The 20,608-nt window shown below is 48.7% G+C and overlaps 2 protein-coding genes across 14 annotated transcripts in view; one reads left to right on the top strand and one right to left on the bottom strand.

Annotated features, from left to right (window-relative positions):
• Positions 1-14,635, top strand: part of BMAL1 (basic helix-loop-helix ARNT like 1) — a 73,159-nt gene extending 58,524 nt beyond the window's left edge. For 4 of the 6 annotated variants that reach the window (XM_051851678.2, XM_051851669.2, XM_051851658.2 and 1 more), the window contains 8 exons: positions 1,544-1,790; positions 2,829-2,935; positions 4,069-4,219; positions 4,967-5,055; positions 6,846-6,954; positions 9,681-9,774; positions 13,614-13,716; positions 13,969-14,635. In XM_051851678.2, the coding sequence (XP_051707638.1) occupies positions 1,544-1,790; positions 2,829-2,935; positions 4,069-4,219; positions 4,967-5,055; positions 6,846-6,954; positions 9,681-9,774; positions 13,614-13,716; positions 13,969-14,129 (1,061 nt within the window). In that variant the 3' untranslated portion in view covers positions 14,130-14,635. The remainder of the gene's footprint in view (positions 1-1,543; positions 1,791-2,828; positions 2,936-4,068; positions 4,220-4,966; positions 5,056-6,845; positions 6,955-9,680; positions 9,775-13,613; positions 13,717-13,968) is intronic. The other 2 variants (XM_051851675.2, XM_051851660.2) reach the window with 1 other exon arrangement.
• Positions 14,636-15,535: 900 nt separating this feature from the next.
• The window catches only part of BTBD10 (BTB domain containing 10), a 71,115-nt gene continuing 66,042 nt past the window's right edge, over positions 15,536-20,608 (bottom strand). For all 8 annotated transcript variants that reach the window (XR_011388373.1, XM_051851698.2, XM_002708820.5 and 5 more), the window contains one exon: positions 15,536-16,649. Coding sequence is in view for 7 of the 8 variants with exons in the window: in XM_051851698.2 (XP_051707658.1) it covers positions 16,339-16,649 (311 nt within the window). In the remaining variant the exon portion in view is untranslated. The remainder of the gene's footprint in view (positions 16,650-20,608) is intronic.

Below are 20,608 nucleotides of genomic sequence, written 5' to 3'. Positions count from 1 at the left end.
TCAGTTACACACAGAGAGACGGAGAGGCAGAGAGAGAGAGAGAGAGAGAGAGAGAGAGAGAGAGGTCTTCCATCCACTGGTTCACTCCTCAATTGGCCGCAATGGCCACAGTTGTGCTGATCTGAAGCCAGGATCCAGAAGCTTCTTCCTGGTCTCCCACGTGGGTTGAGGGGCCCAAGGACTTGGGCCATCCTCCACTGCTTTCCCAGGCCATAGCAGAGAGCTAGATTGGAAGTGGAGCAGACAGGACTCGAACCGGTTTCCATATGGGATGCCGGCACTGCAGGCAGCGGCTTTACCTGCTACTCCACAGTGCTGGCCCCTCTACTTCTGATTTCTTCCTGCTCACCCATCACCCTGCTCCTGAAACATCTGAGCCATGATTTGATTTTTCTGTATCTCCACTTAAATACCTTTAGAAGTTCTCCTTTCCTATTAGAAAAAAAATCAACTCACTTGTTAGCCCAGCGTCCTTACAGTCTGCCCCAACCTGCCTTCCTGCCTCTTCTCCCTGGGAGCTTCCCCCACTTCACCTCAGGCACACACAGTGCCTGCTGTTCCTTGTGTAGGATGTGCCTGTGTGTCTCTGGACAGTCTCTGCCTTGACACGTTCTGGTCCCTTAGCCACTGTCCACCCTTATTTATTTATTTGAGAGGCAGAGAAAGGGAAAGAGTGCACTCTCATCCACTGGCTCACTCCTCACATGCCCACAATGGTTGGGGCCAGGCTGGAGCTGAACCTGAAGCCAGGAACTCAGTCCAAATCTCCCACGTGGGTGGCAGGGACCCACACTGCTGCCCTCTGTGGTCTGCATTAGCAGGAAGCTGGAGTCAGGAGCTGGGAACTGGACCCAGGGGCTCCACTGTTGGATACAGGTGTCTTAGCTGCCAGGCCGAATGTCTGCTCCCTGCTCATTTTTCTTGATTGTCCCACACTGGCTTTTCTGGAGTGTCTTCCTATTCCCAGGTAGACTTAGATATTCCTTCCTTGGCATATATGATGCCTTTGGTATAGCTGGTTCTACCAGGCATATGGCGATGAATGATGGTTGTCTTATTTTTCTTTCTGCCTCTCTTTTTTAAGATTTTTTTTTTATTATTTATTTGAAAGAAAGAGTGACAAAGAGAGGGAAAGAGAGACAGATTTGTCTGTCTGCTGGTTCACTCCCCAAATGGCTGCAAATGGCCAGGGCTGGGCCATGCTGAAGCCAAGGGCCCAGAGCCTCTTCTGGGTCTCCCACATGGGTTCAGGGGGCCCCACTGCCTTCCCAGGTGCATTAGCAGGAAGCCGGATCAGAGGTGGAGTGCCAGATCTTGAACTGGCGCCCCTATGGAATGTCGGCATCACAGGCGAGGGGTTAACCTACCGTGCCACAGCACCGGGCCCCTTCTTCTGCTTCTTGCATAGGTGCTCAGTTCTAGAGAGTGGGGCCTTGGTTTTGAATTTTTTGACTCCCTACCTACATCCCACCCCGCCATCAGCTGGCTAGGCCTCCATGACCCAAAGCCAGCCCTGACACTAACCATGGACTTTATTTTCTAGCAGATCGAAAAAGCTTCTGCACAATCCACAGCACAGGGTATTTGAAAAGCTGGCCACCCACCAAGATGGGGCTGGACGAAGACAACGAACCAGACAACGAGGGGTGTAACCTCAGCTGCCTCGTGGCCATCGGACGGCTGCACTCTCACGTGGTTCCACAGCCAGTGAACGGGGAAATCAGAGTGAAGTCCATGGAGTACGTTTCTCGGCACGCCATAGACGGGAAGTTTGTTTTCGTAGACCAGAGGTAAGGGTCGTCTCGTTCCCTCGAGGCCAGGGTGGTAGAGGGGTTGCAGCCCAGAGCTGAGGAGCAGGGGAGGCTGAGTCGGCAGTTAGCTTGTCCGAGAAGAAAGACCGGGTGGGACGTGGTGAGGGCCTCCGCTGGGAAATGAGGCCCAGGACAGCATCGCCGTCAGCGTTTAGAGACAGACGCGTGGGGCCGAAAGGGGAACGCTAGGGGTCGCTCCCTGTCTGTGTGGACCCACACTGTGACTGGTCGCTCCCTGTCTGTGTGGACCCACACTGTGACTGGAATCGGGGAGTACAGGATCTGGAAACAGTTACTTCCCCCCGAGTTATCTAACACGGGAGTCATTGCCATGGTAGCCTCATGTGGCCAGTTGGTTTTAATTGAATCAATTAGAATGAAGGGTCCACTTCCTCAGGCTCACCAGTCTCACTTTTAGCATGCAGCTCTGTTGGGCAGCACTGGTCTAGTCCAGCCGCCTCATTCAGTGGACGAGGAGCTGAGGCCTGGCCTGGGGACCGGGCTGCTGCAGGATTCTCAGCTCATCGGCAGCAGGCCTGGGATGGGAGCCTAGATGTGCTAAATGCCTGCTCCCTGCTGCCTCCCTTAAAGATAGCCAGAGGCTACAAAACTTTCTGGCTACCAGAGACAGCCACGAAATGCTAGAAAAGGCCGCTTCTTAATGTTCTGTGGCCTCAGCTGCTGGGGCACCAGCTGGTTTGGTTATTCTGATTCAAAAAAGAAAAGAAAAAAGAAAAAGGCCAGTGAACGAGTGAATGCTATCTAATTAACACGGCTGCCCCTTTAGAAACCGCTAAACCTGATCTCTTGTGAGAGCAGCCCCTTTGGAAGGCTTCTTTGCTTTTGCTTTCCTCTCTTATAGCCTTGGTTAAATGCAGATACCTGGGGAAAAAAACAAAAACCAAAGAGCCGCACAGCAAGCCCTCTCCCACTGTGACGTGCGCTCACCTGCTCAGAGCTGCGACTACTCGGCCGCGTGACTTTGTCATCGTTAAAAGTGTCCCCCTTCCCTTTCAGGGCCACGGCTATCTTGGCATATTTGCCGCAGGAACTCCTAGGCACGTCATGTTATGAATATTTTCACCAAGATGACATAGGGCATCTTGCCGAGTGTCACCGGCAAGGTAAGCGGTGTGGGAGAGAAGGCCTGAAGTGGGAGGTGTCCCCTTCTTCCAGCCTGGTCCCCGTGACCTGGCAGGAGCCTGCCCTGGCGTGGGAGGCAGGCAGGGCTGAGAGGGAGGCAGGCCACGCCCAGGCACTGCTCAAGCCCCTGGCGGCTGCCCGGCCCGCGACTGCGCAGCAGTGAGGGTGCATCTTGTTCAGAGTGTTTGTGCAGATCCTGTGAGCTCCGCACGGTCCAGGCCCATCTGAGTGTCTTTTCCGAAGAAGCTGGCCTGTGCCGTCTTTCTAACTAGTGTTTGGTGTGTTTGCAGCCCTGAGGGAGAAGCCAGGGTCGATCCCTGCCTTGGCGGCATCTCTACCAGACCCAGTGCCTTTGCCTCAGGGGCCCCTTCTGTCACATGCCTGCTGGGACGTGGGCTTAGGCCCGGCGCCTGCCTGGAGACCTGACACAGACTTCTGGCAGGTCTCCCTGCTCCTGCTCATCCCCACTCCATCTTCTGTAGTGATCTCATTTGTCCTGGGACAGAGGGCGCCTGGGCACGTCTCAGCCCAGCTGTCTCTGACAGGCATTGGAATCCAGGCCCTCCCACTGCCTCAGTTTCCCCCATCCATGCCTGCAGGGGTGTCGCTGCAGCCACACTGCTCGTCCCCTGGGGCCCTGCCCCGCCAGGCCCTGTCGTATCTGCTCACTCCCGAGGGCAGGAGTCACATCCTGTCTCCTCGTGCGGCTCTCGTGCTTGGCCCCTGCAGGGCACTCACGGGTGATGGCTGCCCGCGGGACCGGGGCTTGAGCAGGCAGGTGGCCTCGCTCCAGCCCGCAGCTCCATAGCTGCGGCAGGTGCTGGCTGCCTGCAGGCCCCGTGGCTCCTGCCTCTCACGCTGGCGTTCAGCTGAGAGCAGACCCCGGTCAGGTGTGTAGATGCAGTCGCTCCCTCCCTGGAGCCGTCCTCTCGGAGGCTCCGGGAAACTGTGCCAGACTCACGAATGAAGTGAGACTCCGGCGTGGAGTGCCGGCCCCTTGGCTGTCCAGGGAGATGGTGCCAGGGCCTGGGGCTGGGTGGACGTCCTATTGATCTCTCCACTGTTTCCAAGGAGACGGTATGGAGGGTTTTTTGTTTCCTTCCTGTCTTTTCAGTTTTACAGACAAGAGAAAAGATTACAACCAACTGCTATAAGTTTAAAATCAAAGATGGTTCTTTCATCACACTACGAAGTCGATGGTTCAGTTTCATGAACCCCTGGACCAAGGAAGTAGAATACATTGTCTCCACCAACACGGTGGTTTTGTAAGTAGTCTTCCCCTTAACCCAGGGTCTCCTGCTCCTTAGCTGGGAAAGGGCATCCAGGCAACAGCCAGGATCAGCTCCTCAGTGCCACCTTGCTAATACCTGTGACCCGCTCCAGAGGGGTTGTTGGGAGCAGGCTAGCTTTGGTGCTCACCCCCTGCAGGCCCCGGCTGGGGTGGAACTGCTCCAGGAAGCAGCAACACAGCCTTCCAGAAAGAGCAATCAACCTTGGGGTTCCACAGGCCCCGCGGCGGGGCATCCTCCTGCGCTGCTGTGGAGGGAGGGGTTGACAACCCACAAAAGGCTCCCACAGGCCTGCGCGGAGCCGCGCCTCCATCCTCCCTCAAAGCCTGCCGCCTGCCGGGTGAGCAGGCGGCGGCGGGAAGGCACCTGCGCCTCACACCTCGTCCCCACGGTGCCCAGACCCCCATCTGTGCTGAGAGCCGAACCAGGGGTGGGGGCGGGGCCGGCTGTGCTGCACACAGCTGGCAGGTGCGGAGGGGTCCACAGCGGCGTGGCAGTCGGCCCGTTGCAGGCCTGTGTCCCCCAGGCAGGCAGTGAGGCCACCGGCTGCAGTGCTGTCCGTTGTGTTATCAAACAGCAGGGCGACCTGTCAGCCGCTGAGACAGACACTTCATTTTCCGGCCTGTCCAGGTCCACAGTGGACAAGGACACGGGGCTGAGGGGACAGGTGCGCGGCTCTGAGCAGGCCTGACTCACGTTTGCTTATTGCTGCGATGTTCACAGAGCCAGCGTCCTGGAAGGCGGGGACCCAGCCTTCCCGCAGCTCACGGCGTCCCCGCACAGCGTGGACAGCGTGCTGCCCTCCGGAGAAGGTAACTGTGTACTGCCGGGGCGGCGGGGCTCGCCCAGGAGACGCTGCTTGGGGCCGCCAGTGCGCAGGCTCGCTGTCCTCACGCGCTGTGCCCCAGGGGCGCCCTTAGGGGGCGCTGTGCTCATGGGACACTGTCGTCTCTGTCTGCTGAGCCTGGAAAGCCGAGAACTCTCTGTTGCGCTTCCGGAGGCTGCCTGGACCCCGGAGACCCTTGAAAGAGCAACTCCCTTGCTCTTCCTGTGCTTTGCTCCCGAGCTGCCCAGTGGCTGTGACGTGGAGTGCGGTTGGTGACTGTCGCTGTGGGGAGTGTGTGCCACACCCAGCGGGCTCCTCCCTCCCAGGGCTCGGCCCTAGCTCTCGCTCTCCACGGTGGCCTCGGCCTTCCGGGGGCCATTTCCGCTTGCGTGGCTACGATCCCTACCTCTGCAAACGTGATTCCCACACCCACATCTGTAGCCCCTGTCTCTCCTGAGCTCCAGCTCCATCTTTCCAGCTGCCTCCCAGACAGAACCGTCTGGAGTCCCAGAGGCACTGGACATTCAGAAGATCCCATACTGATTCTCTGCATTCTCCCATCGGTTCGATTGTTGAGGCCCGAAACCTTGACTCTTGCCTCTCCCCCATACTGTCTGGACACAAAGTCCTGTTCCTTCCATCTCTGAACGTCGCCGTCACACCGCGCACTCCGCATCTGCTGCCTGCTTCTAACTGTAGTCTCGTCTCCCCTCCCCGCCTTCTGCGACACTCGTGTGCTGGGTAACAACGTCCAGTCAGCGTTGAGCCACACGTGTGGCAGAGGTCCTGGGGGAAATCCCCGTTGCTTAGTTGCAGCCTTCATGAGGTCTTCACTCCCAGGCTGGCGCAGCGGTGCCCACGAGCTGTTCACGCGTGTTCCGCCGCTCCGTCCTTTACTGCGCTGCACTGGCCCGCGGCGTTTAGTACAGTAACAGCTGTACCTCGTTGCCTCGGCGTGCTGTAGGCCGTACTGTCTCGGTTTCTGTGAGTTCCTCTGTGATGTTTGCCCAGCAATGGAATCACTTAGCAACGCATTCTTCCGAGGGCATCCTCCTCGTTAACTCATGGATGGCTGTAGTTCATTCTCCGAGCCGTGAGCTTTCTAATAACCCAGATCTCATTCAGTGCATCCTCTGGGTTAAGACCTATGCTAATCCTTTTCCCCTTGTGGATAGTCTAAAATTTGCTGGTGTGGCATCCAGCGCCCTCGTGATCTGATGGGTACTGGACACTCCAGTCTGACGTCTCATGTCCTATCATCACTCCTAAACTCCTTGCGTTAGCGCCCCAAGTTCGGCCCTGCCTCAGCGCTCATGCGCATGTTGGCTGCTGCGCCTGGAATGCTTCCTGCACCTGCTCATCGCTCTGCCAAGCTCGCTCATGCTCATCTCTAAGATTCGGCCCAGCGAGCCTCTTGCAGAAAGCTGCCCCGGGCCCTGCTGCATGCTTGCCTGGTACCCTTATCACACCGTGGCTGCAGCCATCCTTCATCTCGTCTGGCTGCCCCTTATACTGTGAGCTCCCCGAGGGCAGGGACACCTGTGTGTCTCTCTAATCCTGGTGCATAGCGCTGCGCCAAGGGAATCAGCTGCTTCCCGCCCTAACCGGGGCCTCTGGTCCCGGGAGGAAGCGTGACCCTTCCTGTTGGAATGCCTTTTTCTGGCAAGCTGTGGCGGTCACGGCTCACGGCACAGCCCTGATGGTGAACTGGTTGTAACACGTCGTGGTGTTTCTTCCTCAGCTTTCCCCTTTCCCACTCTGATTCCTTTGTTGTAGGTGGCCCAAAGCGGACCCACCCCACTGTTCCCGGGATTCCAGGGGGAACCCGGGCTGGGGCAGGAAAAATAGGTCGAATGATTGCCGAGGAAATCATGGAAATCCACAGGCAAGTAACACTTCGTAGCTGCTTTCTTAAAGGAGCAGTTGTCCAGCGGGGCAGTTCGGGCAGGGGTGTGTTCTGCACTGTCTGGGACGTCTGGGTTGTCGCAGCTGGGTGGAAGGTTGCTGTTCACTATCCAGGGAGTAGAGCACGGGGGGCCGTTTGCTGAGCACAGGACCATAACCCAGAACCCGTCGGTCCAAAGTGTCAGTAGTGAGGCTGCCTTAAATAAAGAAGCTAAATGAGACAGACAGAAGCAAAAGGGGGTTCGTGGGGAGGCTTTGTGTCTGACTTGGGGGCTTCCCTTGAGGACGGATGTCCCTCACTGTGGCAGGACTACAGGAGTGGAGTGGGCGGTCGCTGCTTCCGATCGAGAGGCTGCCTAGGGTCAGTGGCAGAGGTGATGAGCCAGCATGAGAGGCAGCTCTCAGACTTCCTTCCTGTGTGAGAGTGGAACCCGAAGCTGCGCCCTGCCCCCGCCTGGCAGCTGAGTCCTGGGCCTGCCTCCCCGGGGTCCTGCTTAGGAAGCTCATTTTGTCCTCTTGGTCTCTGTCTCCCAAGGAGTGCAGGGAACTCAGGCAAGTTCCAGGAACACTGACAGTGAGTGCTCCAAAACTGATAATTAAATCCAAGTCTTTAAAAGCAGTCAGTAGGCAGAAGCAGTTATTACAAATCCATGTGAATGTGGGGGAATGGAGAGCGTGGTAACCAGATAGTTAGAGATGCAGCCTGAATGGAACGTAATCATAGAAAAAGGGGGCAAATGATGCATGTGCCTTGCTGCGCTGCAGTAATTCCCTCCAAAGCGGAGGCTAGCCTGTTTCCCGGGGGCCGGGGCTCCTGCCCCGTATGTAGCAGTTCTGCACCCACCTCAAGGAGGAGACGCACGGGTCGTGTGCAGTACAACAGGGCTGACGGCCACATCAAGCCCCGTGTTTTGTGTGAGGCCATCCAAGAACAATCTCAGAGTCCTTGATCTCAAGATCTTAATCTTTATATTAACAGGAAAAGGGGGGAGTGTGTGGGCTGAAGCCAGCCATCCAGAGCCTTAGCCTGGGTTTGCAATGACGGAGGTGTTCCCTCTAAAAAGAGAGGCAGGCATAGGTTTTTTAAAAATAATTTTTTAAGATGTATTTATTTGAAAGGCAGAGTGACAGAGGGAGAGGCTGGGGATGGGGGTGAGAGGGGAGAGACAGGTCTTCCACCTGCTGGTTCACTCCCAAAATGACCTCAATGTTAGGTCACTGGGTTAGGCAAGGCTGAAAACCAGGAGCCAGAAACTCCATCCAGGTCTCCCACGTATGTGCAGTGGCCCAAGTATGGGCCATCTTCCGCTGCTTTCCCAGGTGCGTTAGCAGGGAGCTGGATCAGAAGCTGAGCAGCCGGGACTCCGGAGCGGCCCTTCAGTGTGGGATGCTGTTTCTCAAGCAGCAGCTTACACTGCTGCGCCCGGTGCCGGCCCTGACGGCAGGCATGCTCTTGCATAGGCTGGGAGTGGCACCTTCAGGGTCAAGAAACAGGCCATCCGAGTGCGTTCTGTCCAGGAAAGAGCCACAGAGCTGTGATGGGAGATGAAGAATCCTAAGAAATGATAGTGAGCAGACGAAAATGCTAAGAGCCCATTCATTGCAGGATGCCGAGCAAGGGCCCAGTGTGTTAGGCATGTGGAAGTCGCACTGGGAGAGGGTGCGCGTGTCTGATAACCCAGGAATGAGCCCTCCCCGACAGCGATGATGCTGTCAGCAGAGAAATCAACGATCTAAGAGCTGAAAGTTGAAGGAAGGAATGATGGAAGTTCTATGCTGAGCAACCTGGGAAGCAGTGGTTGTGTAGATGTAAGTAGGTCGAGATAGGAGAAACGGAGCAGTTTTTAGGAAGCAATGTGTAGTACACAGGTATGCAGAGAGGACACGCTATATAATTCTATGCTGGTTTTGAGGAGTTTATAGTCGAGGACAGGGAAAACATACAAATCTAGACCGCTAGCAGTACAGGCCAAGAGCTAAAAGACCGGTGCGCAGTGCAGTGCTCCCCAGATGGCCCCAGTGCCGCGTCAGTCCACGCAGGAGCCGAGTCTGACGGTTGCGTAGCGGACCCCACGTCAGCCTGAGAGTTCATGTGGATTTACAGGCTGAGTCTGCGAGCCGCCACGCTGGCTGGGGAAGACCTGGCCCGTTTTCCATCAGCTGCCCTAGAAGGCTGCGATTTCCCTACTGCTAATTCTACGGCTGTGACCACCAGCACTGCTACTTTGTGGGTGTGGCTGTGCCCCCCTGGCCTGTTCCCACTCGGGTTTAGCTAGTATAACTGTTCGTAGGGAGGAGAGGTCATTTGCTGTGGGTTCCAGCTCATCGTATTAAAGTCTGAGCTTCTAAGGTCTCCATTCATCTGAATCTGTGAGGAAATACAACTGCTCCTCACTCTAAATGCAGGAGCTGAATCTAAACTCCCACCCAAGGGCTTTGTCAGTGAAACGCCTGCTACAGGTGCCTGCAGAACGCATCCCGTGTCTGTAAACAGCTTTCCCGAAGCATCGCGGGGCCCATGCAGGCAGAGCAGCAGTGACAGAGACCTTAGGGCCTACAGGGCCTCAAATAGTACTACCTGGCCCTACTGAAACACCTGCCCACTCCTAATCTAGATCTTCATTCTCCCCTTACCCTTACTCCTTAACAACACACACACACTGCACCGAAATAAGGTAGTATCACTAACTCTTCTCTCTGCGGCAGGATAAGAGGGTCATCGCCTTCCAGCTGTGGTTCCAGCCCGCTGAACATCACAAGTACACCTCCCCCTGATGCCTCCTCTCCAGGAGGCAAGAAGGTAAGGCCCAGGACTCAGGCCAGGCAGCCTCGAGCCGACGCTCACAGGTAGGGAGCAGAGTAGAGATTTAGTCGTGGTCACTGAAACAAGTGGCTTTTGTCCTGGAAGTGAATGCATCTCTAAAGGTGGGTACAGAGTAATCGTAGAGGAGCTGGGGAGGCCTGGGCCTGCTCACGTCCTCAGAGGACTGAGTCCATGTGAATGAGGAGAGGCAGTCCATTGGCTGAGGGAGCAATTCTAGAGTTCCTATGAGGGTAGGATTAGAGTGCCTCACGTAGCAAAGCGTCTGATTCTCGGAGTTTTCAAGGGAGAAAATATGCCTGGTGAGGAGCTAAACACAGCAGTGGCACAGCTGTACTTTGGAATTCTAGCCATGTTTTCCAGCTGCAGAATACCTGGGGCCTACTGCCTGGGTTCCCCACGATGTGACAACATTGGCCACCAGCCCTCATGAAGAGTAGGCTAGAAGTATGCACTGTAAATAAGGTTAGAAACCACTCACCTGCTTTCACCTTTGTCAGAGAATTTACAAGCCTAGGTGCATGTTAATTGAGAGCCATAAATCTATTTCTAGTGTCCAAGTCAATATAAGTTAGGGCAGCCCAAGGGCTAGCACCTTAGGACTTCTTATCCTATTTCCGCAAACAATTGAGGGCACAGGGGAGGGGAGAATACTAGGATTTACCTGGGAGGGCTCCTAGGGTACAAAGTATATATAAAGCCAAGGCAGGTTATTCAAACCTGGACTCCTCAGAGGAGCAGGTTACCAGGAGCTACTGTGTTACCAGGTGACATGAATTTTGGGGGGGAAGGGCAAGACTTCTGCTTTTACCAGGGCAGTTTTACTTCTATTTTATGTGAATCTTCTACAAGTGTTTATAATTGAAAAGGATTTGGTTCCCCCCACAAAGTTGAAAGAACACAATCCAATTCAGACAGACATGGGTTTGAAGCCTGGCTTTGCTAGTTATGTGGCCTTGTATAACTTCTAAGTCCCAGTCTTCTTTCTACTGGGGCTGATACTGGTTAGGGCCATCAGCATCTTTGTAGAAGTTGTTTATTATGAAACAGTGTAGTGCAAGTACCTGGTCCTTGGTAATGACTCAGAAAACAGCACTAGATTAAGGTGGGCCTGGTATCCTACCCACTGCTTGTTGGCTGTGCTGTCAGCTCTGCTACATACCCTAGGTCCTTTTTCCATGTTGGATCCTTCGTCTTGTTGGGGTAGCCTGTCTCTGCATCTCAGCTTTGATTTTAAAAGGTTACTGTTCCAGTGTGTGCTTAAATATCACTTTGAGAGCTTTTATGCACAGTCTCACTTCTTCTCACAACTTTTTCAATTCAGGTTCCCCAGCATTTAATAAGCAGGGCCTCAAAACTACAATCCAGGTCTCAAGGCAGAATTCTCATTCTTTTCACAACTGCCAACAATAAAAAAGTTGTTCTCTGTATCATAAAGCCCCAAGTATTTTTTGAGGCATTTGTGAATTTTTTATTTTGTATAATTCGGCAGGTCCAGAAATGAACCAGTTAGCCAGGAGTTGTTTCAGTCAAGATCAAGCTAAAAAAGAGGCCAAGTTGGCTTCCACAGGTCCTAGGACATCCAGAGGCACTAAAGTCAATTCACTAAGGGGATGGAGAGTGTACCTCAAGACCATTTCATGGGTTTGCAAGGTCAAAGCTAATTTCATAATAATGCCAAAGCATTAAAATTTTTTGGCATTGTGTTGTATACATCAACAGTGCAGAAGCAATGTTGGGTAAGACTACTGGTGTATTTGCAAAAATAAGAGCAGTGGTGCCAAACTGTACTAATAGTCATTGTATTCTTCACCACTGACTCAATAAAAATAATTTAAAATCCAGCTTCATTTAAGAATGACATTAATGAAGCACTAAAAGTCTTGCAAGTGCTTGTCATGCATACTAGAGTATGACAGTGGCTCAACTAAGTTGTGAGCTCAACTACCTACTTTGTTTATAGGATAGCATTTCTGCCATGGTGAACTGTGGCTATTCAGAGTGTTTAGCAAGCATTTTCTTTTTTTATGGATGCAGTAAACCTGTCCCTTAAAGGAAAACAGCTGATAACATTTGTTGCCAATGATAAAATATGAGCTTTCAAGTAAATACTGGAATTTTTAGAAAACCTGTTATCTGTTACTTGGAGCTTGACAGCTTCTCAAAACTCAAAAGATACTTCTGATGAGATAGGTGGTACGAACACTGGCGATGTGTTGCTACTGAGTTATGGAATGTGTCAACATCTGAAAGATATATGTAACTCAGTGAATGCATAACTCAGTGGTCTCTAAATGACCAATGCAAGATCTTCCAGAATCATCCAAGGATTAAAAAAAAAATCCTAAATGCCAAGCTACACCAAAACCCTTGAACAAAGTACAGAAAATTCATTATTAGGTTTCAGATTCCATATTGCAACTAATCTTTAAGAAACTTCCATGTGTCAAGTTCTCTCTCTATACAGACTGAATGTAGAAAGATATGAGAATCTAGTTTAGTTAACCCTAAAGTTAGACTTGTAAAAATGTAAAATTTGTAACAGTCCTTTCACTAATGTTTTGTTATTGTTTAGGAAAACTCAGTTCTTTATTAAAATGTTGTTCATTATCCAATGTTAATATGTAATGAATGGGCTTATTGTGTTTCAGAAATCTATTGGTTTTAATGTCAACTATGGTAAAAATTGATACACAACCTACATAAACAAAACTTCTGTGGGGTTCTCAATACATTTTAAGAATGTAAAGGGGTCCCTAGATCAAAAAGTTGAACTGTGGAGCTAGAAAAGTTGTAATGCCACCTACTGGCAAGGCCTGAAATCACTGCTTCTCATGGAATCCAGCACTGAACTGTTCCCTTACCGCTATCCAAATATTTCTCGAAGAATGCGCTTCTGTGAGACTCAGGCAGAGAAAGGAACCTTGTGGGGTAGGGTGGGATTTTGAGACAGAATTCCTTTGAGGTGTAGCAATGATACTCTTCAGTGGCCTATCTTAAGAACTTAAAGCAGAAATTACTGATGTTGGCACTTGCAGTATACTTGTTGCTCAAAGATTTACTTTAGGTGTTTTATTGTTCATTTGTGACTCCAAGCTGATTATTTCTTCTTCAGTAACATCTGTTGCTATGTTCAAGGTGTTTTATTCCCTTACCAGAGGTACTGCCCAGCTGGCTCACTGAACTTCATGAAATATGTGAACATGATCCCAGGTGGTTGAATTCTATAGGGATTTATTCAGCTGTGACTTTACCTGAATCAAATGCAGAGAGTATCTGGGGGGAGAGATTTTCATCTTATTGTGACTATTCCTAATAGTTCCTTGTTTAAAATCATGCAATAGGACACTGAAGCCATTTGAAGCTCCCCCAACTTCCTCTTTCCAATATACTTCATTTTCTTGGTGATACTGCACGTGATATTGATTGAAAGTTCCATTTAAGAGTGGAAAACTTCTGGGGCTGGTGGTGTGACGTAGCAGGTGCAGCTGCTGAATGCAATGCCAGACACTAGCATCCATATTGGAGTCCCAGTTCAAGTCCTGACTTCTGCCTCCAGTCCAGCTTCCTGCTAATGCACCTGGGAAGGCAGCAGATGATGGCCCAATTGCTTGGACTCCTGTCCCCTGACATAGGAGATCTGGATGGAGTTCTTGGCTTTGGCGTGACCCAGATTTGGCTGTTGCAGTCATTTAGGGAGTGAGCCAGTAGATGGAAGATATTTCTCTCTCTGTCACTCTTTTTAAAGATTTATTTGAAAGAGTGTGTGGTGTGAGAGAATGAACATAAAACTTCATATTTTCCCCTTTTCATTGCAGATTTTAAATGGAGGGACTCCAGACATTCCTTCCAGTGGCCTATTACCAGGACAGGCTCAGGAGAACCCAGGTTATCCATATTCTGATAGTTCTTCTATTCTTGGTAAGTGGTATTATTCATTTCTATTGTAATGAGCTTGCAGAAAATCTGGCATAAAGTCATCTGTCAGAACTGAATTTTACAAAAGAAACTAGCTGTAGATAAATTTAAGAACAAGGTAAAGATTTGAAATTTAAATCTGAGTAGACTTTAATGGTAGAGTTTGGTGGGGATCTAAGTTTGTTCCTAGCACTTCCTAAATCTAAACATGTTTGGTTTCTGTTGAATCACTAACCAGTCTGCCTCCTCCCACAGGTGAAAATCCCCACATAGGCATAGACATGATAGACAACGACCAAGGCTCGAGTAGTCCCAGTAACGATGAAGCAGCAATGGCCGTCATCATGAGCCTCTTGGAAGCAGACGCTGGGCTGGGTGGCCCTGTTGACTTTAGCGACTTGCCATGGCCGCTGTAAACACTACATGTTGCTTTGGCAACAGCTACAGTATCAAAGTGCATTACTGGTGGAGTTTTACAGTCTGTGAAGCTTACTGGATAAGGAGAGAACAGCTTTTATGTACTGACTTCATAAAAGCCATCTCAGAGCCATTGATACAAGTCAATCTTACTATGTGTAACTACAGACAAAGTGGAACTAAGCCTGCTCCAGTGTTTCCTCCTCATTGATTATTGGGCTAGCTGTGGATAGCTTGCATTAATTGTATATTTTGGATTCTGTTTGTGTTGAATTTTTTAATCATTGTGCACAGAAGCATCATTGGTAGCTTTTATATGCAAATGGTCATTTCAGATGTATGGTGTTTTTACACTACAAAAGTCCCCCATGTGGATATTTCTTATACTAATTGTATCATAAAGCTGTTTATTCTTCCTTGTAAGAATCCTTTACTATAAATATGGGTTAAAGTATAATGTATTAGACAGTTAAATATTTTTAATAAATGTTTCCCTTGTTCTATATATACTGCTCCATTTCAAATAATAAGAAAAAAATCCAGTCCTGGAATACAGACGATTGTCAGTTCCCACAGTGGGTGTTTAAGGGTGACAATTTGTGCTGATGTCACTTGCAGGGCCTTTCTGGACAACACTTCTGGGACTTCATTTCCCAGGCTACAAGTGTAGCTCTATTGTCAACTATACTTAATTTTCAGATTGTTTGCAGATTTAATTTCTGCAAGGCCAAAGACGTTACTGCTGAGAAATTGTGAACCCTGAGTTTAGAAGTCAAGGTTGGATGTAACACACTGGCTTCTCTGCTGCTGCTTGCAGTCAGCATTCGTCAGCGTTTCATCCCTGTAACAACACCTGAGAGGCTTGCTTTGGCTCATAGTTCAAGATCAGGCGGGCCCCCCTGGTTCAGCCATCTGGTGAGGCCAGAGGACAGCAATGGCTGAGCACATGCAGACAAAGGATTGCATGAGGAGCCAGGAAGTGGAGTGACCAAGTTGGTTTTGATAACCAGGCTTCTTCTGAGACCCACCTTCTGAGCGCATGCCAGTAGACTGAATTATGCTTCTAGTCTTCTTAGTACCACTAACATAAGACCTTGGAGTCCAGAGGTTACACAACATGGTTGTGTGGCTTCAAAGATGAAGTGACCCCTGACCCAAAGCACTGAAAGGTTTCCGCTTCTGGCCGCAGAATATTTCAAATAGAATTTCCATGAACCACATGGTCGAGAGCAGCACAGCTGAAGCCTCAGCTCTAGTACAAAAGTGCCTCATCACACACATCCCAAGGTAGAGTTCCTTGAGCTACTATTTGCTTTCTGCTTATACTTACACCAACAAGGCAGGACATCTGCTAAATGTGCAACTAAAAATCTGGCCACAGAGGTTATAAAGTTGGTCAGAAACCTTAAAACAATGGAATTTTATTGATGAAAAAACTTGAGTTTACAATCATTTAGTAAATGAAGAGCAAACACTTCATTTTCCTATCCCAAACTCTCAAAAGTATTAGTAAATAAATATCTGTGAACAGATTAAGGGTAAGGCAAACTGGATCATAAACCACCTCTGCTGTTCACTTCTTGCATGTGACTCACTCTGAAAGGGTGAAATGGCACTGGAGAAAAGTGAACAGATAAGACGTGGGCACTGACTCATCCTAATCACCCAAATAAGCCCAAGATAAATACTCATTTTTTGCTCATCATGGGCAGCAAACTATACACATCTTACTGAAGGAATACTTTGATAGAAGCACTTATTTAAGTTATATTGTGCATCACAACTAGAAAATGGCTTGAACAGTTCCATTTGACCACCATTTATAAAGTGCAACTATATAATATTCTGCATTTTATCTGGGGTATAACAAATACCAATCTGAAAAGACTGAAAGTACCCCAGCTGCCAATTTTGACCACTTCTGAAAAGACCTAGATGTGTGAAAAAGGACTGTCCCCATACAAAGAACCAATTTCACAAACCTACTGGTAAACAAAACATTTATGTAACTGGAACCTCAAGATGCTAGAGTTGTACTCACTTAAGAAAACCATTCAGCTACCTTTGGTCTTTGAAAAAGCCTACACTGCAATATGCTAAACGTTATGTGCATCTTACAATGAAGAAGAGTGGCCTTGCAGTGCAGAATGAGGAGAGTACAGCGTCACTGTGAAGAGTAGCATGCTATGGTTTCATGGAACATCAGCATCACAGCATTGGATTCTGTGCATCAGGATCGAGGTCATTGCTGCCCGACGGGGGATGCATAGGGAGAATATCCAGCTCATCCACTTGGGGAGTTGGGTGCATGACTACCAGCTGGTCCTGGGGAATGTCTGCAGCAGCTGCTGCCAGGTTAGTGATAGATTTGCTCTTTACACACTGAAAGTCTACATGCCGACTCTTTCCTTCTTCCTTCTCCCATGACATTCGGATAAAGGGTCTTTGGACATAGTTGTAAATCACTTCTGGGCGACCTCCAGGCCTTTTCTTTACTTTTTCTTTGTAGGTAGGGTAACCTGAGAAAAGAAAAGTTTTAAAAACTTAGGATCCCTCACCCAACTTAGCCACTGAAAGCTTTTCTGCTACAGATCCTGAACACTCACAAATGAAAACAAAGAAGGAAAACCAACATTCTATCCACTTAGTCATGAGTTCAAGAGCCAGGAACTAAAATCCTGATGTCATTCACAAAACCTGCCACCTTCTCATTCACTCAGCACACCAACCACCAAAAAACATGCTTAAAATGGAGGTATGAAGGGGATGGGGCCCCAGTGCAGTGATATATGACCTACAGAGATCCTGCACTCCAGCTGTGTATCCGTAATATCCCCAAACCATTCTCTTCACAGAACGATCTGGCCTAAATGCCTAACCACAGTAGCTTTCTCATTTCCTTAAACCTGAGTCTCATCACCATCATATTGCTCTGAGTATTTTGTTGTTGTTAAATGTCAAAGAGTTATTCAGTTCTTCAGGTGGTTCCAGATAATTCTGTACCTGGGTCAGTAAGGTTAATATAGTAACCTGTATCACTTCAATATTACTATTCTCAACAACAAAAGTAGCCATCCATGATTAATTATACATTCTCCTATTGGATCTTAATCGCTGAAAAATAGCAACTGGTAAGGACGATCTTAGTTTTGGAAACATTCCAATTAATTGTTTTTCCATAGATTTGCCAGTTCTCAGAAACTAATCACAAGCGCCTGCCCTCCTTTCTACAAGCTAGAATTTCTAGTCACTCTGCCCATGTAAAGTGACAAATACATAAATGAGCAAGAATACACCCCAAGAGTCAGCACTGTGACACAGATTAAGCCACCACCTGCATCCCCTATGGGCACCAGTTTAAGTCCTAGTGCTCCACTTCCAATCCAGCTTCCTGCTAATGCACCTGGGAAAACAGCAGAAGATGACCCAAGTATTCAAGCCCCTGCCACCCACGTAGGAGACCTGGATGGAGCCCCTGGTTCCTGGCTTCGGCCTGGTTGTAGTCATTAGGGGAATGAATTAGCTGACAGAAGATCTCTCTCCTCCCCCCACCCACCTTCCCGCTTTCCCTAACTCTGCCTTCCAAATAAAATAAATGTTTTTTAAAATAATATGTTCCAATAAAATTGTATTAAAAAACATGTGTTTTTTTTTTTTTGGGGGGGGGGGTTTGGCTTATGTGCCAACTTAGACCATTGTTACTATCAGAAAAAAAAAAACAGGCCTCACATAGTAAGGGTTCAATTAATGATAAATGTATAAGGATGTATGCAGGTATTACTGACAGTAGTATATTTAGCCCTGTAGGAGTGTGGGGGATGCACAAGGCTAAAAGAATCTTGTGAAGACCTATAGAATGCCTTCTTTGCTTCCTATGTTAGTCAATCTACCAACTGCATTCAGGGCAGCACCAGCGATCAGAAAGGTCTCCATCTCTAATTCTCTTGTCCTTGATTACTCCTGGACAATGAGAAAGTCTTTAAAATTCCCATTTCATTCATTGTATTTCCATCCCAATTTTTCCTCCACACAGAATCACCATCCTAGACAAATGTGATCATGTGTATCCTAGCAGAAAACTATCACTGGCTTCCCCATACTTCAAGAGAAATTCTGTACTCCTTAAATAGCATATGAGGTTTTTTAAAAACCTATTTTCGATCTACTTAACCTCATCTGTCCTGCTACACTCCCTCTAACCCTAGAACTCTCAAATATACTGGCCATGTTAATCTTTCTCTAAATATGCCTAGGTGCGTTCAGACATACTGCTGCCTTGCTTCCTCTCACACCTTGCACTCCTACAGCTCCAACCTCTTTTTTCCTCCCTTAATGTTTTATATTAAGGCTCCCCACCGAGTAAATAATTTGCTCCTCATGTTCCATAGCGTTTCCACTATGCCATTAAATTGTAACAATACCTATGTCATTAAACTGTAATTAATTTTTTACATGTCTGTCTCACCTAAACAGTGGGTTCCTACATGGCAAAGGCAGTGTCTCTGTTTCCCTGGTACCCAGCGCAGTGCCTGATAATACTGCAGGCAGTAGACAAATACCTGAGCAAATTGTAAATTATCAGGACATAGCAGTTTCAAATGATACCCACTTCCTGCATAGCCACCTTATTGAGGAGGACACTTTTTCTCCTTTAAAAAAAAAAAATCACGGCCGGCGCCGTGGCTCAATAGGCTAATCCTCCGCCTTGTGGCACCGGCACACAGGGTTCTAGTCCCGGTCGGGGCGCCGGATTCTGTCCCGGTTGCCCCTCTTCCAGGCCAGCTCTCTGCTGTGGCCAGGGAGTGCAGTGGAGGATGGCCCAAGTGCTTGGGCCCTGCACCCGCATGGGAGACCAGGAAAAGCACCTGGCTCCTGGCTTCGGATCAGCACAATGCGCCGGCCGCGGTGGCCGTTGGAGGGTGAACCAACGGCAAAAGGAAGACAAGACCTTTCTCTCTGTCTGTCTCTCTCACTGTCCACTCTGCCTGTAAAAAAAAAAAAAAAAAAAAAAAAAAAGGCAAATAAATCTTTAAAAAAAATCAACTTTGTGCCTGGCTTGCAGATTCACCCATCTATTTACTCAGCAAGCAATGATTTAGCAGCTCCTGCATCAAAGATGTACACACCAAGGTGCTGCCTTAAGGCTTTTATAATCTACTGGAGGTGATAAAATTTGTCCATCAAAAGAACATCCCAAATAGCCAATTACACACCTAAGGGAAAATGTGAAGACAGTGGTGTAGGTATAAGAATTCAGAAAAAGAATGAAATTTTAAAGGGCTAAACTTAAACTTACAGCTTTGTTCAAAGTCTTAAAAAATAACTTTCCCCTGAACTCAGGACAAGGCTTCGAATGTTAGGAATAAGGCCGTATTAGCAAACCCCTGCAGTCCTAAACTGCCTTTGAAACTCTTAGAATTTTTTAAGATTTTATTTATTTATTTGAAAGGTAGAGTTACAGACAGTGAGAGGGAGTGACAGAAAGGTCTTCCGTCTGCTGGTTCACTCCCCCAAATGGCAGCAATGGCTGGAGCTGAGCCAATCCGAAGCCAGGAGCTTCTTCCAGTCTCCCACACGGATGCAGGGGCCCAAGGACTTGAGCCATCTTCTACTGCTTTCACAGGCCATGGCAGAGAGCTGGATTGGAAGAGATGCAGCTGGGACTAGAACCGGTGTGCATATTGGATGCTGGCGCCGCAGGCATAAGATTAACCTACTGCACCACAGCGCCGGCCCCAGAAACTGTTAGAATTTTTTAATTAAAGGCTTAATTCAACTCTTCTCTAATGATTAAGTGTGTAAAGGCCACATCCTTCATTATAAGATTAAGCAGTGCCTTTGTGGGGTATTATTTTAACACCATAAGTATGTTCAACTTCCCATTAAATATTACCTAACAGTTTTTAAATACTAGTTGAAAAATCTTTCCTGAGTCAGTAGTTTCATTAGCGAATTGCAAAATCATCATTTTCTAATTCTGTCATTCCTTTTACATTCATTAGCTAGTATCCTTCAGTAGAGTTTTTCCCTTTATCAAATGAGGCCATTTCATTATTCAAAATTATTTGTATTTGTAGGGGCTGGCACTGTGGCGTAGCCTGAAGTGTCGGCATCCCATATGGGCACCAGTTCAAGTCCCAGCTGCTCCACTTACGATCCAGCTCTCTGCTATGGCCTGGGAAAGCAGTAGAAGATGGCCGAAGACCTTGGGCCCCTGCACCCACATGGGAGACCTGGAAGAAGCTCCTGGCTCCTGGCTTCGGATCAGCGCAGCTCCGGCCATTGCAGCCAACTGGGGAGTGAACCAGCAGATGGAAGACCTCTCTCTCTCTCTCTGCCTCTCCTTCTTTCTCTGTGTAACTTTGACTTTCAAATAAATAAATAATTTTTTAAAAGATTTATTTATTTAAGAGGAAGAAACCTATTAAAGTTTCATGGGAACAAATAGCAGAACCAGGACTTGAATCATGTCTCCAAT

The sequence above is a fragment of the Oryctolagus cuniculus genome, chromosome 1, assembly GCF_964237555.1.
Source record: "Oryctolagus cuniculus chromosome 1, mOryCun1.1, whole genome shotgun sequence".
NCBI lineage: Eukaryota > Metazoa > Chordata > Mammalia > Lagomorpha > Leporidae > Oryctolagus > Oryctolagus cuniculus.
This window is presented reverse-complemented; position numbering and strand designations above follow the sequence as displayed.